The sequence below is a fragment of the Onychostoma macrolepis genome, chromosome 19 (genome assembly GCF_012432095.1).
Source record: "Onychostoma macrolepis isolate SWU-2019 chromosome 19, ASM1243209v1, whole genome shotgun sequence".
Taxonomy (NCBI): Eukaryota; Metazoa; Chordata; class Actinopteri; order Cypriniformes; family Cyprinidae; genus Onychostoma; species Onychostoma macrolepis.
Genome location: NC_081173.1, coordinates 29294871 through 29310340, shown reverse-complemented (window position 1 = coordinate 29310340; position 15470 = coordinate 29294871). Strand labels below are relative to the sequence as shown.

Sequence of the window (15470 nt, the reverse complement as noted above, 5' to 3'; positions counted from 1 at the left end):
TACTTTTTCTTAATATTTAGAATTACATTTAATACATTTTTTCTTTTTTTCTTTTTTTTCTTTTAAACTATAGTTAAAGTTTTAGTAATTGTGTGTGTGTGTGGGGGTATTTAGTTTATATACATTTTTACTCATTAGTTTTATTTTATTTAGTTTTAGTTTATTATTTTATTTGACTGTCACATATTGTCATTGTTTGAGGAGCTGCTCAACTATTTTTTTTTTTTTGATTTTCAACAATGTCCATTAAATTAACAACAATAAATACAACTTAAAAACGTAAAAAAAAAAAATAGCTGTAAAACCTTAACCCATAAAAAACAAAACAAAATAAAATAACTAAAATAACTAGTGCATATAGGATTGTCCTGCTATTTTAGGACTTCAAGTTAAGCTAAATGAAAATGAGACCATTTTGTCTTGGCATCTAGCTGAAATAAAATATGTAATAATATGAAACAAAATATATTTTTTAATTTTAATGTTTATTTTATTTCAACTCAAGTAACAGAAATATTTTTTATAGTTTTAGTTTACTAATAACCCTGCTGTAAAGCCAAAATGTGCAACATATGCAAAGCACATTTAGTACTGTATCCCATAATGCCTTGCAGAGCCAGTGTGTGAATGAACCAATCACAAATCTCAGCCACAATCTTTTTTTTTTTTTTAATCATTATTTTGTCAGATTGCCATTTTTTAATTGGGTTTTAGTTTCACTGGGTTTCAGACATTTTTAAACCAAACTGGTTTATAAAGTCAGAATGAGTGTTATTATTTCAGAGATGATAACTGGACGTCACCTGCCTCCGTGTCCTTCAAAAAAAGACACACGGGTGGTTAAATTACAGCACTAACCATGACAGCACACAAAATCAGACGCAGTGCTGGGCGTTCATGCAGACACTATATGAGCTGTGGATCTACACCCCCTACTCAAAACACCAAACACAGAGAGCGCCAGACAAAGAGGCTGCTGGGAAGGGAGGGGTGCAGCTCTTTCCTATACAAACCCTTCACATCCGGCCCACTGATCCTGACAAAAGCCTTTACAAACGCCTCTGACTCCCTCAGCAGGACACACTGCTGCACTGAGACACACTCCACACTCCACCGCACGCTTCACACACACACGCACACACACAACGCACGGGACAGGACTGGGGAGGGGTCAGGACTACAGGATGCCGAGTGTGTCCTTTGGCACTGAAATCTCAAGAGATCAAGCTTCAGAGGACAATATATCATCAAGAAACAAAACATCCGAGTATGGTAGATACTCCACTTACAAAAAGTACCATGGTATTCACGTGGATGCTGTGAGGAATGAACTAGAAAGAAAGAAAGAAAGAAAGAAAGAAAGTTAACTAAAAGCTATTAATAAATAATTCTATGAATACATAATTTATATATATATATATATATATATATATATATATATATATATATATATATATATATTTATTTATATATATATATATATATATATATATATAATTAATAAAATTATAATATATTTTTTAAAATATCAAAATTACAATGCATTTTATATTAATTTATATTTATAAAAATGTAAATAAATGACAAAATAAATATTTTATATTAAATATCTTATATAAGACATAAAGCCAAAAAATAAATACATAAATAATATAATTCTAATATATTTGTATGAATAAATAATTTGAAAATAGTAAATTGAATATATAATTTTTCTATAATATAAAAACTGAAAAATATGTAAATCAATCAATAAATAAATACAACTGCAATATATTTTATATTAATGTATAATTATAATATATAATATTATTTATTATCATTTTTAAGTGTTTAATATATAATTAATAAAATTTTATACTAATAATGTACCTAAAATTTACTATAAAAACTTAAAATAAATAAATTATAAAATTATATTTTTATGAATATAAAATTTATCTAAAATATAATATATAAAACCTAAAAATAAACGAACAATACAATTACAGTATATTCAAATTAATATATAATGGATATAAAATATATATTTTTTATGATGTAGTTTCTATAAAATATGGAAATGTAAAAATAAATACTAAATTTGTATATTATAAATAAATTAACTAAACTGCATTATGCAGTAAGTACACTAGTATTGCACATCCAAACAGACTGCAGATACTAGAAAGCGCATCTGTGGAGTAATTTAACACAGTGGTGTTGATGAACGAGGTGCGACGGGTAACAGTTACATCTTTAATATGACACATGTTGGTAAATCAGCTGCTTCTCATCAATGTCGCAGCAGCACAAACTCCTTCTCCGTTTCTAAATGCGTCCCTTGCATGCTGATTAAACTTCACCAGCTAACAGTCAATCTCACAAAATCAGCAGTCAATTCTGCACAATTTAATCTTGCAGTTCTACTGGATTGATGCTTTCTGGCCAACTTTCTAAACTCTGTATTGCAGCACTATTGATCGCTTTTGATTAATGGCTTGTACTGTAGCATTCATCACAGTCTGCCATATGAATAAATGCTAAAAGAGAGAAAACAGATCTCATGCAAATAAATACTGGCTGAATAGCAGTAAACATACAATTAAATGAGCATTTCCATACGAGTCTGATCATCCCTCACAATCCCTTAATAATATCTCAAGTCTTACAGTAAGTCAATTACAGCACCCATAAGAAACACTGTCTGCGTCATGCATGAATTCTATTGTGAATGCAGCACATTCCCGCAGTGCACCGCTGTCAGAAGCACACAGACTGTTGGTTTGTGGACTCAGCGTGAGCGTGGCCTCCGCCGGTGACGTGCGTGTGAATCTGCCGTTTCTATGGCAGCAGAGACAGAGGCCCCAGACGGCCGGGTCTGTCCCGCACGGCGCCCGCAAGACACTGAGGAACGCTCTGATGAATATTAATGCGGGCCGGCGGTGGAGACAGTGTTAATGACTCATCAGTTCATTTCCTCTCGTTACCACGTCAAACCAACCTCAGCGGGATCCAAACTAATGAATCAAAACCTCAACGCCCCGCCAAATATGAAACACACACATGCATGCATGCAAATGGACAAAACACACTCTGACCCACAAACACACAACAAATAAAAACACAATCAGAAGCACAGAGTGTCTATAATAGGCTATTATGAGCTTTTTTGGACTCTTTTACTATTTTTGAGAACAAAAGATGCATATATGTGAAGACTTTTAAATGATTATGGATTTTAAAAAGTTCTTTGTGAATTTTCATGATGTATTTTATTAATTTCTCTTTTTTAATTTTTTTAATTTTTATATAGAGTACAGTGGTATTGAAATTTCATTGTAACAGCACAATAATTCAGTGTTCCTTAATGACAAACACCTTAGGTACCTGTTATGATGCTGAAAAAGTCAAGAAATCAATAAATAAATCAATATATGAATCTATATGAGCTATATAAATATGGTAATCATTCAAAAATATCATGCATTAATGAAGCATGGTACTGCCACAGAATTTTGTAAGTGGCGTCACCTTCTCTGACCGGTGGGATAAATTAATCAATTAAAATAAATAGAAATTAGATATTCAGAAATAATAAATATTTATAATGGAAAATAACAAAAATACTGATTTAGAAAACTGTAATTCTTTACAGTCTCATTCATTAACGTGAACTAACAAATGAGCAAAATATATTTACAGTATTTATTAGTCTTTTTTAATGTTAGTTAATAAAAAATAAAGTTCATGCTTGTTCACATGGCACTAGATAGGGTTAAAAGGTTTTAAAATGTATTAAATGCTGAAATCAACAATAATTAAGAATAATAAATGCTTCAGACGAATTGTTCATTATTAATTCGTGTTAACTTATGTAGTTAGCTAATGTTAATAAATTAAACCTAATAGTGCAGTGTTACCAGAAATGTATTTTTTGCACAACTTCAAGTTTCAAATCTGTATTGTGATAGGGACAATATTATGTTCTTAAATAAAGATAAAATAAAAATACATAGTTTCATTAGCCACTAATTGTCATTATTTTGAACCCTTCTGACACATTAAAGCAGAGTGCGCTCAACAGAACAGACTAAACCTCCAACAATCACCATCCACAGCCTTCACAGCCGCTCAGAGTCTCAGATGATTTAGTCTGTGTTACTCTGCTTGAAATAAACACGCAGAGAGAGAGTTTATGATGAAGTCACTCACCTGTGTAAAATGAAATTCTGGAAATGTCTGTGGAGAGAGAGAGAGAGAGAGAGAAGGGAGGTCAGGTTATTGGTTTTGTCGTCTCAGCACATTGAGCAGAGCATGTGGTTTTATAGGTCATCTATGATCTCAGGGGACGGCGATACGGGATCCACGGCGCCCCCTGTCTGCGGTGCAGAGCGCTGCGTATCTGGGACAAAACTACAGCCAAGACCACCGGCAAAATCAGACATATTCATAACACACTGAGAATAACCAAGTCAAAATCAGAAGATGCATAAGCGCTCAACTGGATTTCAGTCCTGTTTCGTTTAAATATCAACTTTGTTTCTACTACTGATGTTTCTACTAAACTCCTCAGCAGAAATAAAACATACAATCAATAGAGTCAATAGCTGACATACAGAAAGATTATAGAGCTATAAAATTAATGTCAATCCTAAAATGCATGAATGTTTGCCAACCATTATTACATATTCAGGTCTTTAGCGACCGGACCTATATATCCAGCACGGATGGATCTCTAACTGCTGCAATAGCAAAAACTCTCTTGATATTTTAAGAACAACTATAGAAGAATAAAATAAAGCATATTTCGTTACCTTTTGAAACTTAAAAGGGTTCAGTTTGAGCAGATAATTTTACCATCGCTGTCATCGTCAGAGCACACTTCCACAGTACATTCAGAATCTGCCTCATATTCACGATCTCAGCCATATTCTCAAAACTATCGTTTTCAATGACTTCCTATTCAATATTTTGATCACTGGCAGCTTTATTCACCACATCCAGCATCAAATGGCAGTGACATTTATAACTCACTGCTTATAATAATTGCTCTGCAGTAAATTCATTCAAACCAGTTCAATTTTCGTTTTATGAAACATCACGTCATCATTGTGTATCAAACAGTGCCACCTCGAGGAATAAAGATGCATTACACTTATTGAGTCATCAGACATGTAAATATAGTTACGCAGAAAAAAATACTTACACATTTACATACCTCGGGTCTCTAGTGACCCTATACACTTTTTACAAAAAATTAATCCGAAAATAGGCACTCTTATATATTTTACTATTTTTCGATACATTTGATAAAGTATAAGCCTGAAAACCAAGGACGAAATAAGAAGATAGAAGGTAATAAAGGGATATTAAAAGAGATATTAAAGTGCTCAGCTGGTTTTCAATTCCTTTTTATTTAGGTATCAACTTTGTCTCAGATGTTTCTACTAAAAATCCTCAGGAGAAATACAGTAAAAATAGCTTTACATGAGTCAATAGTTGTCATCCAGTAAACGTACATGTGCTACAAATGAATGTGGAGCAGCTCAGATTGTTTGATGAGAAAAGTCTGAGTTCATATTGAGATCTCTGACTTTATAAATCATTGAGATTTCTTCTGAAACTCTAGAGGAGACACATGTGAAATTAGTGTTTTTACTTCCTCAGGATAAACATCTGAGATGCAGAAGCCTGAAAACGTTCAAAACCAGAAGACAGAAGATATTAAAGAGAAATTGTTTTTAGTATCAACTTTGTCTCAGATGTTTCCTCTGATAAACTCCTCAAGGGGGATAAAAATTGGCTCAAATGAGTCAATAGTTGTCATCCAATAAGAGGACAGAGCTATAAAATATACGTTGAACAGTTCGGATCATTTGATGAGAAACGATGGAGTTCATACTGCCTTTTCTCACTTTGATTCCAGTCTTTGATGTCTAGACAAATCGAGATCTCTTCTGAAACTCTAGAGGAGACATTGTCTTTTTTATTTTTATTTGTAATGTTTCTTGTTTGTTTTATCACGCTCTGTTTGCTCCCCTCTGGTATATGATCGCATGACGCTATTTAATATTCAATCGGCTATGTCCGATTGTTTATTTCGCGATCCCAGAGATGATTGGCATCTGCACTCGCATTATGTGCCAGTCGCATTGAGGAAAATGTGTTACCTGCCGGGATGTTTGTGCATGTGGAGAAAGCGGCGAAGGCGTGGGAAGCGTGCTGGAGTCCTTGTGAGATCGAAGAAGATCGGAAAGTTTCCAGTCATCGGACCAGCTGTTTCGATGGCGGAGGCCATGGTCGTGAACCTGAGATGTTCATACAATGTGCCTGTATTTCCGTCTTGGCGTTGATGCCTCAGTCTTCACGGATGGCTTACGTAAGCCGACAGTCTGCAGATCGAGGGTTAATCATCGGAATCTTCGCTCTTTACGTGACGGAAGTCCGGTAACATTTTTGACTCTCTCTGCATTCCTCTACCAATAACACTCCCACTCCAGTGACAATGGCGTTGATTAACGCGAGATCTCTGGCAAATAAGACTTTTATTTTGAATGATCTTTTTCTTTCTCATGAAATTGATTTTTTATTTGTTACTGAGACTTGGCTTAATGCTGGTGAAATGACTTCTCTCTCTGAACTTTCTCCTCCTGGTTGCAGTTTTTAGTACCCCTAGGTCTGTTGGCCGTGGCGGGGTCTTGCAGTTGTTTTTAAAGACAAGTTTAAGTGTAGACTTTCACCTTCTGCGTCCTTTTGCACTTTTGAATCTCAGTTAATTACACTGAATTCTTTTAAATCTGTGCTATGTGTTTTGATTTATAGACCCCCAAACTGTCATGGGGATTTTATACAGGAGTTTTCTGAATTTTTATCTGGTATTGTCCCTTCTTTTGACAATATTCTAATTTTGGGAGATTTCAATATACATGTGTGCTGCCCTTCAAAGCCCCTGGTCAAAGAATTTTTAAATTTATTAGAGTCATTTGATTTTTTACAATGTGTTTCGGGTCCAACTCATGAACGTGGTCATACGCTTGACCTTGTATTATCTCTGGGATTCTCTGTTGATAGCGTGAAGATTGTTGATACTGTTTTTTCTGACCATAAGACTGTTATTCTAAATTCTAACTTTCCTTGTGGTGCGCCGGGTAATACTGTTTCTGCCTCGGTTTCATCTCGCATACTCACTCCATGCACAGCTAGTAGTTTTCAGCTGCTTTTAATGTCTCTCCTTTTTCTTCATTGATCGAGTCACACTCTCCTGTATGGGTTTAGAAGAGTTGGTTGATCAGTTTAACTCTTCTTGTTCAGAGATTTTAGATGTTGTGGCCCCTGTCAAAGTCAGGGGAAAAATAGTCAAAACACAGCCCTGGTTGAATAGTACTACCCGTGCTCTGAGGCAAGAGTGTAGGAGGGCTGAACGCAAATGGGTTAAAGATAAATTACAAGTCTCTTATGAGATTTTGAAGAACCGTTTGAACGAGTATCAAAGAGCTGTTAAATTGGCTAGATCAAATTATTTCTCTGCCATCATCTCTAGAAACTGTAATAATTCTAGAGTCCTTTTCTCTACTGTAAATGCTGTTCTTCATCCTTCTGCTACTCCTTCACTCACTCCTTCTAATGACATGTGTGAAGAGTTTTTAAACTTTTATTGGTAAGGTTGATGGAATAAGATCTCAGATTTCATTTGCTGGCAATGATTTTATTGCTTCTGTTGATCCTCCGAACCAATTGACCAGTTTTATGCCTGTTTCATTGCAGCAGCTTAATGATATAACTGCTCATATGAAGCCCACCAGGTCTCCTGGTGATGTGCTTCCTTCTTCTCTGTTTAAGAAGGTAATTGAGTCAATTGGCCCAAGTATTCTGTCCATAATGAATATTAGCTTGTCATCTGGTGTTGTTCCGGTTAGTTTTAAGCATGCGGTTATTCAGCCCCTTTTAAAAAAAAATGGCTTAGACCCCTTCGACATGAGTAGTTTTCGTCCAATTTCAAAATTGCCTTTTATTTCTAAGATACTGGAAAAAATTGTAAATGCACAGCTTAATGACTTTTTAATGAGGAATAACATCTCTGATAGATTCCAATCAGGTTTTAGAGCTGGTCATAGTACAGAATCTGCTCTATTGAGGGTCTCAATGATATCCTACGAGGTGTTGATTCTGGAAACCGTGTTGTCTTGCTTTTGTTAGATCTTACAGCGGCATTTGATACGGTTGACCATAACATTCTCATTAATCGTCTTAGGGATCAGGTTGGTATTCAGGGTTTAGCCCTGGAATGGTTCTCTTCCTATTTGAAGGAGAGAGAGTTTATGATGAAGTCACTCACCTGTGTAAAATGAAATTCTGGAAATGTCTGTGGAGAGAGAGAGAGAGAGAGAAGGAGGTCAGGTTATTGGTTTTGTCGTCTCAGCACATTGAGCAGAGCATGTGGTTTTATAGGTCATCTATGATCTCAGGGGACGGCGATACGGGATCCACGGCGCCCCCTGTCTGCGGTGCAGAGCGCTGCGTATCTGGGACAAAACTACAGCCAAGACCACCGGCAAAATCAGACATATTCATAACACACTGAGAATAACCAAGTCAAAATCAGAAGATGCATAAGCGCTCAACTGGATTTCAGTCCTGTTTCGTTTAAATATCAACTTTGTTTCTACTACTGATGTTTCTACTAAACTCCTCAGCAGAAATAAAACATACAATCAATAGAGTCAATAGCTGACATACAGAAAGATTATAGAGCTATAAAATTAATGTCAATCCTAAAATGCATGAATGTTTGCCAACCATTATTACATATTCAGGTCTTTAGCGACCCGGACCTATATATCCAGCACGGATGGATCTCTAACTGCTGCAATAGCAAAAAAAACTCTCTTGATATTTTAAGAACAACTATAGAAGAATAAAATAAAGCATATTTCGTTACCTTTTGAAACTTAAAAGGGTTCAGTTTGAGCAGATAATTTTACCATCGCTGTCATCGTCAGAGCACACTTCCACAGTACATTCAGAATCTGCCTCATATTCACGATCTCAGCCATATTCTCAAAACTATCGTTTTCAATGACTTCCTATTCAATATTTTGATCACTGGCAGCTTTATTCACCACATCCAGCATCAAATGGCAGTGACATTTATAACTCACTGCTTATAATAATTGCTCTGCACTGCAGTAAATTCATTCAAACCAGTTCAATTTTCGTTTTATGAAACATCACGTCATCATTGTGTATCAAACAGTGCCACCTCGAGGAATAAAGATGCATTACACTTATTGAGTCATCAGACATGTAAATATAGTTACGCAGAAAAAAATACTTACACATTTACATACCTCGGGTCTCTAGTGACCCTATACACTTTTTACAAAAAATTAATCCGAAAATAGGCACTCTTATATATTTTACTATTTTTCGATACATTTGATAAAGTATAAGCCTGAAAACCAAGGACGAAATAAGAAGATAGAAGGTAATAAAGGGATATTAAAGAGATATTAAAGTGCTCAGCTGGTTTTCAATTCCTTTTTATTTAGGTATCAACTTTGTCTCAGATGTTTCTACTAAAAATCCTCAGGAGAAATACAGTAAAAATAGCTTTACATGAGTCAATAGTTGTCATCCAGTAAACGTACATGTGCTACAAATGAATGTGGAGCAGCTCAGATTGTTTGATGAGAAAAGTCTGAGTTCATATTGAGATCTCTGACTTTATAAATCATTGAGATTTCTTCTGAAACTCTAGAGGAGACACATGTGAAATTAGTGTTTTTACTTCCTCAGGATAAACATCTGAGATGCAGAAGCCTGAAAACGTTCAAAACCAGAAGACAGAAGATATTAAAGAGAAATTAACTTGTTTTTAGTATCAACTTTGTCTCAGATGTTTCCTCTGATAAACTCCTCAAGGGGGATAAAAATTGGCTCAAATGAGTCAATAGTTGTCATCCAATAAGAGGACAGAGCTATAAAATATACGTTGAACAGTTCGGATCATTTGATGAGAAACGATGGAGTTCATACTGCCTTTTCTCACTTTGATGTCTAGACAAATCGAGATCTCTTCTGAAACTCTAGAGGAGACATGTGAAGGAGCAACATCTGAGAAGCAGAAAACTGAAAACTAAAAAGTCAAAATCAGAAGATTTGTATTGCTCAGTGGTTGCTCTTTCAGTACTAATGAAGGTTCATTTAGGTATCAACTTTGTCTCAGATATTTCTACTAAATTTCATTTTAGGAGATGTAGAAATGGACACAAATGAGCCAACAGCTGACATGCAGTAAGCTAAAATCTCCATTTGCTCTTAATTTAATCCCATTGCTTTCTAGGAGAAACAGCTGAGACATTAACGAGATCTCTTTCTTTACTGACAGTTTTTTTTTTTTTTATGCAGCCAATAAAAACTGATGACATACAAGACAAGCGTGTCTAAAAGAGGACGCGTTCTGACAATCTAATGAATGGCGAGGACACGAGGACATCTGAAACCGGACTCAGCGCTGAGACTGAAGCCAGACACGAGCAGGAAGGAAATGACCCATTTACTGGAGCTAAGTTACAAGGAAAAGCTTTATCAACTGTCAGCCGCATGCACAGATCAATACATAGAGATGATTCACCGCCTCCTGATCGTGGGTGTGTGTGTGTGTGTGTATGTGTGGGGTGGGCTGTGTAAAGATATTGCATCCAGATGACAAGTTTCTCGTAAACACAGAGTAATCAACTCAACATGGTTTTCCTAATTCTGATCTTGCATTGAAGGCTCTGCTTTAGTGCTGCGCTGATTCATACGGTTACATCAAAATGTCACATTTCAACATTTCTATGGCACTGAATGCAATATATTACATACTACAATGTAAAAAAATATTATTCAAAGATGATCGGTATATGTTTTACCAATGCTATTTCAGCCTTTTTAATTCCAATTTTCTCATTTAATTCAGATTGTTACTAACAATTTAAAAGTAAAGTAAAAATTGTTTCTACACCAACTTCAGTGTACCGGTCAAAAAAAATGTAGTTTTATGGATAAATACAAAATGATGCCTTCTGCATTTATTGTTCTTTGTATTTTTTTATACAAACCTAAAATTTGGACTGAATAGGAACAACATTCTTAACTAATTTGCACATATAAGTTAATTTTTAAACTCACACAATATTGTGAGAAAAATAACAGTGATATTTCAGCATATGATTGCATTGTAATTTATATGTAAAAAATAATAACATTTTAGTTTTGTACAAAAAAAAAAAAAAAAAAATACAAAGCACAATAAATGCAGAAGACATCATTTATATTTGTCCATGAAACAACATTTTTGTTTAAATTGAAATTTTGGTAGTATTGTATTGTAGTCAATGCCAATGAAAGGCAGAAATGAAGAATTTGATGCATTTGGTGCTCAGTGCTATTTTTCTACATTTATTTCCCCCAAAAGAATTCCAAACCAAATAACAAAAGAATGAGTGTATTGAAGAGCACAAACGTAAATAAACACAAATAAAGCGGGTTCATCAAAACTGGGTCATTTTTTTCCAGAGTGCTACACAAGACAAGGCTGTTTGTTTGTCTATATTGGCTGATAACTGTTTACATCTGTTGGAGACACACTAAAACACAACCACACACACACTAAACTAACACATGTGCGCTGACTCGTGTGACTGGACAGACCAGAGACGGAGATCACAGCGGGGACATGTAAGAAAATAAACCACAACATCTACACACACTTAGATGCACATTTATATCAGCTTAAACTCAACCTATCACCGATTACATGTTCATTTCCAAGCACACATCCTGTAACATCTTTTGTTTGATTAGGGATGGACAATATTGGATATTTAGGATACATTCAATAGCATTTTGTTGTCAATATAAAATGTAAAACGTAGTTTAACGTGTCAATATATACTGTTGTTTACTGTATTGCTATATTGATGACTAAATGAAAAGGGATAAAATATTATTCTTCCTAGTGTACATTTTGTGAAAAGCAGTACAGAAAACATGTCCTGAATATTTGTAACTAGGCATATATTTTAATTCTTACAATCTACCAACCTTTACACTGTGTGTGTGTGTGGTACATGTATTATTATTCTATAATGCATGTAATATTTAAAATTATTTTATTTATATGCACTTTACATAATTGTGTGTGTGTGTACGTGTGTGTGTGTGTGTGTGTGTATGTATGTGTAAAATAATTGAAGTAACATATATAGAATATAGAATAACAATATTATAGAACAATGTCTCTGTATTTAAATTTTTTTCTATAATATTATTATTCTATAACATGTAATATTTTAATTATTTTATATTTTACATAATTGTGTGTTTGTAAAATAATTTTATATACATATATTATAGAATACTATTATAGAACAATGTAAAAAAAATATTTATTTTACAAATTTTTATTCGATAATATTATTATTCCATAACACAATATTTTTTAATTATTTTATTTATATTTATTTTCCATATTTATATTTATTAAATATATTTTTATCTATAAATTATATATATATATATATATATATATATATATATATATATATATATATATAAGTAATTTATTTTACATATATTTATATTTACAAATATATTTACAAAAATAATTAATATATTTTATTATTCTATAATGTATATATCACTTTATAATAAGTTATATATATATATATATATATATATTAATAGTTATCTGTTACATGCATAATATTTTTATTTGTATGTATTTTATCTTTATATTTATCTTTAATTATTTACATACATATAATTTTACAATATAAAAATCTAGAATATACTGTAGAATATGAAAACAATATTAAAATTATATTTTTAGATAGTTACGCATCCATAAGGCACATATGTATGTAAGCTGAACCCATTAACCTTTAGATGTAAGGAAGCTTTTCAGAGAAATCATCAACTTTCCCTTGGGTTAGGTAATGAAATCAGGCACTTTCAGATGCATTTTACCATTATATGAGCCAGAGAATCCTGTAAACCTGCATCCACCCTCACTCAACCTCATTTGTCACTTTGGATAAAAGCGCCTGTTAAATGAATAACTGTAACATACTCGGAGATGTCACACGTTCTCAGTGTAAAGTTGTCGGCACGATGCTGTTGATAAAGAGTGTGAATGAGGTGAACAGATGGAGGGAAACGAGAGACCGCGAGATTGGCATCAGCTGTACGTTAGCCCTGAATGAGATCCGGGTCATGGCACCAGATTCACAGATGGGCTCCTCTAGCATCTCCCATAAACCCTGGCAGCAATAACTCTGCTGTTATGGGCTCTCTTTGATGTGGACAAACTATAACAACCCAGAACAGACCGCCTCGCTCCTTTATGAGCTCTGACATCGGATCCTAATGGATGACAGACTCATCTACGGATACGCCAGACCTCATGACCCTCACATGTGGATTCCCTCACGTCTTTTCTCTCCGGACACCAATTATACACACACTCCAAATAAATCAATATTGTTAGCAACTAATCAAATCTACATGTGAATGGCATGGCAAGGCTGCTCTATTGACAGTGTGTCCAGAGATTAAAGGATCAGTGTGATTTTAACACACTTCTGTCACACTTCATATACGCTGGCGGACATTTTTAATGGATCGTTCACACTTCTCCATGTCAAACCCTTTCTTACGCAGCAGTCTTGATGCTGCTGGCTCCATATGTCACACGCTGAGGATCGGGACGTAATGCAAAGGTCACTAATAGAGGAGACGAGCAACACGCCGCAGACTCAAACACCTGCTTATCAAGCTGTTAGTCTTTGAGCTTGACTGGTTATGTGAGGATGGAGTGAAACTGTGTTTTAGCTCCGTCAGAATGATAACGCACAAACCGCTCCAACTGCAGCATTATCACAATCACTCAAAGCAGATACGGATCAGATCTTCATGACATGATGCTTGCTTATTTATACTACAAGCTGATTAAAGGAACAGTTCATGCTAAAATGAAAATCCTTTCATCATTTACTCACCCTAAAGTTTTTGCAAACCTGTATGAGTTTCTTTATTCTGTTAAACACAAAAGGAGATATTTTGAAGAATGTTGGTGTCCAAACTGTTTCTGGTTCCCATTGACTTCCATTGCTTTTTTCCATATTATGGAAGTCAATGGCTACTAGCAAATTTTGGGTTTTCAACATTCTTCAAAATATCTTCTTTTGTGTTCAGCAGAAGAAAAAATAATCATACAGATTCATTTTTGGGGTGAACTGTCCCTTTAAATGCACAAGTGATCACAAAAAGTCCTGGCCAAAAATGGCACCAAAAAGAGTTGTTTTTTTGTTTTGTTTTTACAAATCTGCTCAAAAGTGACTGACATAGTCCTTAATCTGTAACAAAATTTTCCTGAAAAGAGTTAATGAAACCTATAATTAAAGAGAAACAGAAAATGTTTCTGTTTACACCACTATTTAAAAGTTTGGTGAAATTAATGCTTTTATTCAGCAAGGATGCATTAAATTGATCAAAAGTGAGTGACAGTAAATACACGTTAAAAAAGATTTCTATTTCAAATAAACACCATTCTATTAAATTTTCTAAGAAAACGTATCATGGTTTCCACAAAAATACACTTTGAACATTGATAATAATCAATATTTCTTGAGCAGCAAATCAGCGTATTAGAATGATTTCTGAAGGATCATGTGACACTGAAGACTGGAGTAATGATGCTGAAAATACACACAGAAATAAATTACATTTTAAAAGATGTTAACATAGAAATCAGTTGTTTTAAATTGTATTACTATTTCACAATATTACTGATTTTACTGTATTTTTGAGCAAATAAATGCAGCCTTGATGAGCAGAAGAGCCTTTTTTCAAAAGCATTAAAAATGTAACTAACCCCAAACTTTTGAACAGTAGTCTAGGCCAGTATTACTAGATCTACAACTTTTTAAAGAGATTTGTCAAAAGTACAATTAACTTCTTCAGGCACAAAACTAAGCACTTACTACCTGAGTAATAAACCTGCGTTCAGATCTCAGTGGTACCTTATTAAACCACACTTACCCTTGAGGATCTATAAATAATACTCAAGCATCTGTGTCCTAATGCAGCGAAACCGCCCAGCTGTGATTTATTTACCTTCAAACCTGGCCGCGGCGAGAGGTTCTGCTGCAGAGGTCAGACGACGGCTTTGTCTCCCGGCTGTAATTACTGAACAACAGGATGACGGACGGTGAGGGTGTCATCAACGCCGACGTGGCGTGAAAATAAACCTGTGTCTCTCTGTACTGCATCAAAACAGTCACACGTATGCTGACCAAGGACAAAATGTTAGGTGACTTCTCAGTTTACATGCACAACAATAACTGCTAATATAACTATCAAAAATCTGCTCATTTAATGTTGTTGCAACAAGCTGGATGGTCTGAATCCATAATAATCCGAAGACGCCCGTCTGTCTGAGAGCT

The 15470-nt window shown here is 34.4% G+C and overlaps 1 protein-coding gene across 4 annotated transcripts in view; it reads right to left on the bottom strand.

Annotated features, from left to right (window-relative positions):
* ptk2aa (protein tyrosine kinase 2aa) overlaps nucleotides 1–15470 on the bottom strand; it is a 95050-nt gene that overhangs the window by 62608 nt on the left and 16972 nt on the right. For 2 of the 4 annotated variants that reach the window (XM_058752779.1, XM_058752773.1), the window contains exon 2: nucleotides 8318–8344. The exons of 1 other annotated variant lie outside the window; for it this stretch is intronic. Coding sequence is in view for 1 of the 3 variants with exons in the window: in XM_058752773.1 (XP_058608756.1) it covers nucleotides 8318–8344 (27 nt within the window). In the remaining 2 variants the exon portion in view is untranslated. Of the gene's footprint in view, nucleotides 1–4194; nucleotides 4252–8317; nucleotides 8345–15470 lie in introns of those variants that run through there. One more of the 4 variants, XM_058752780.1, reaches the window with a different exon arrangement.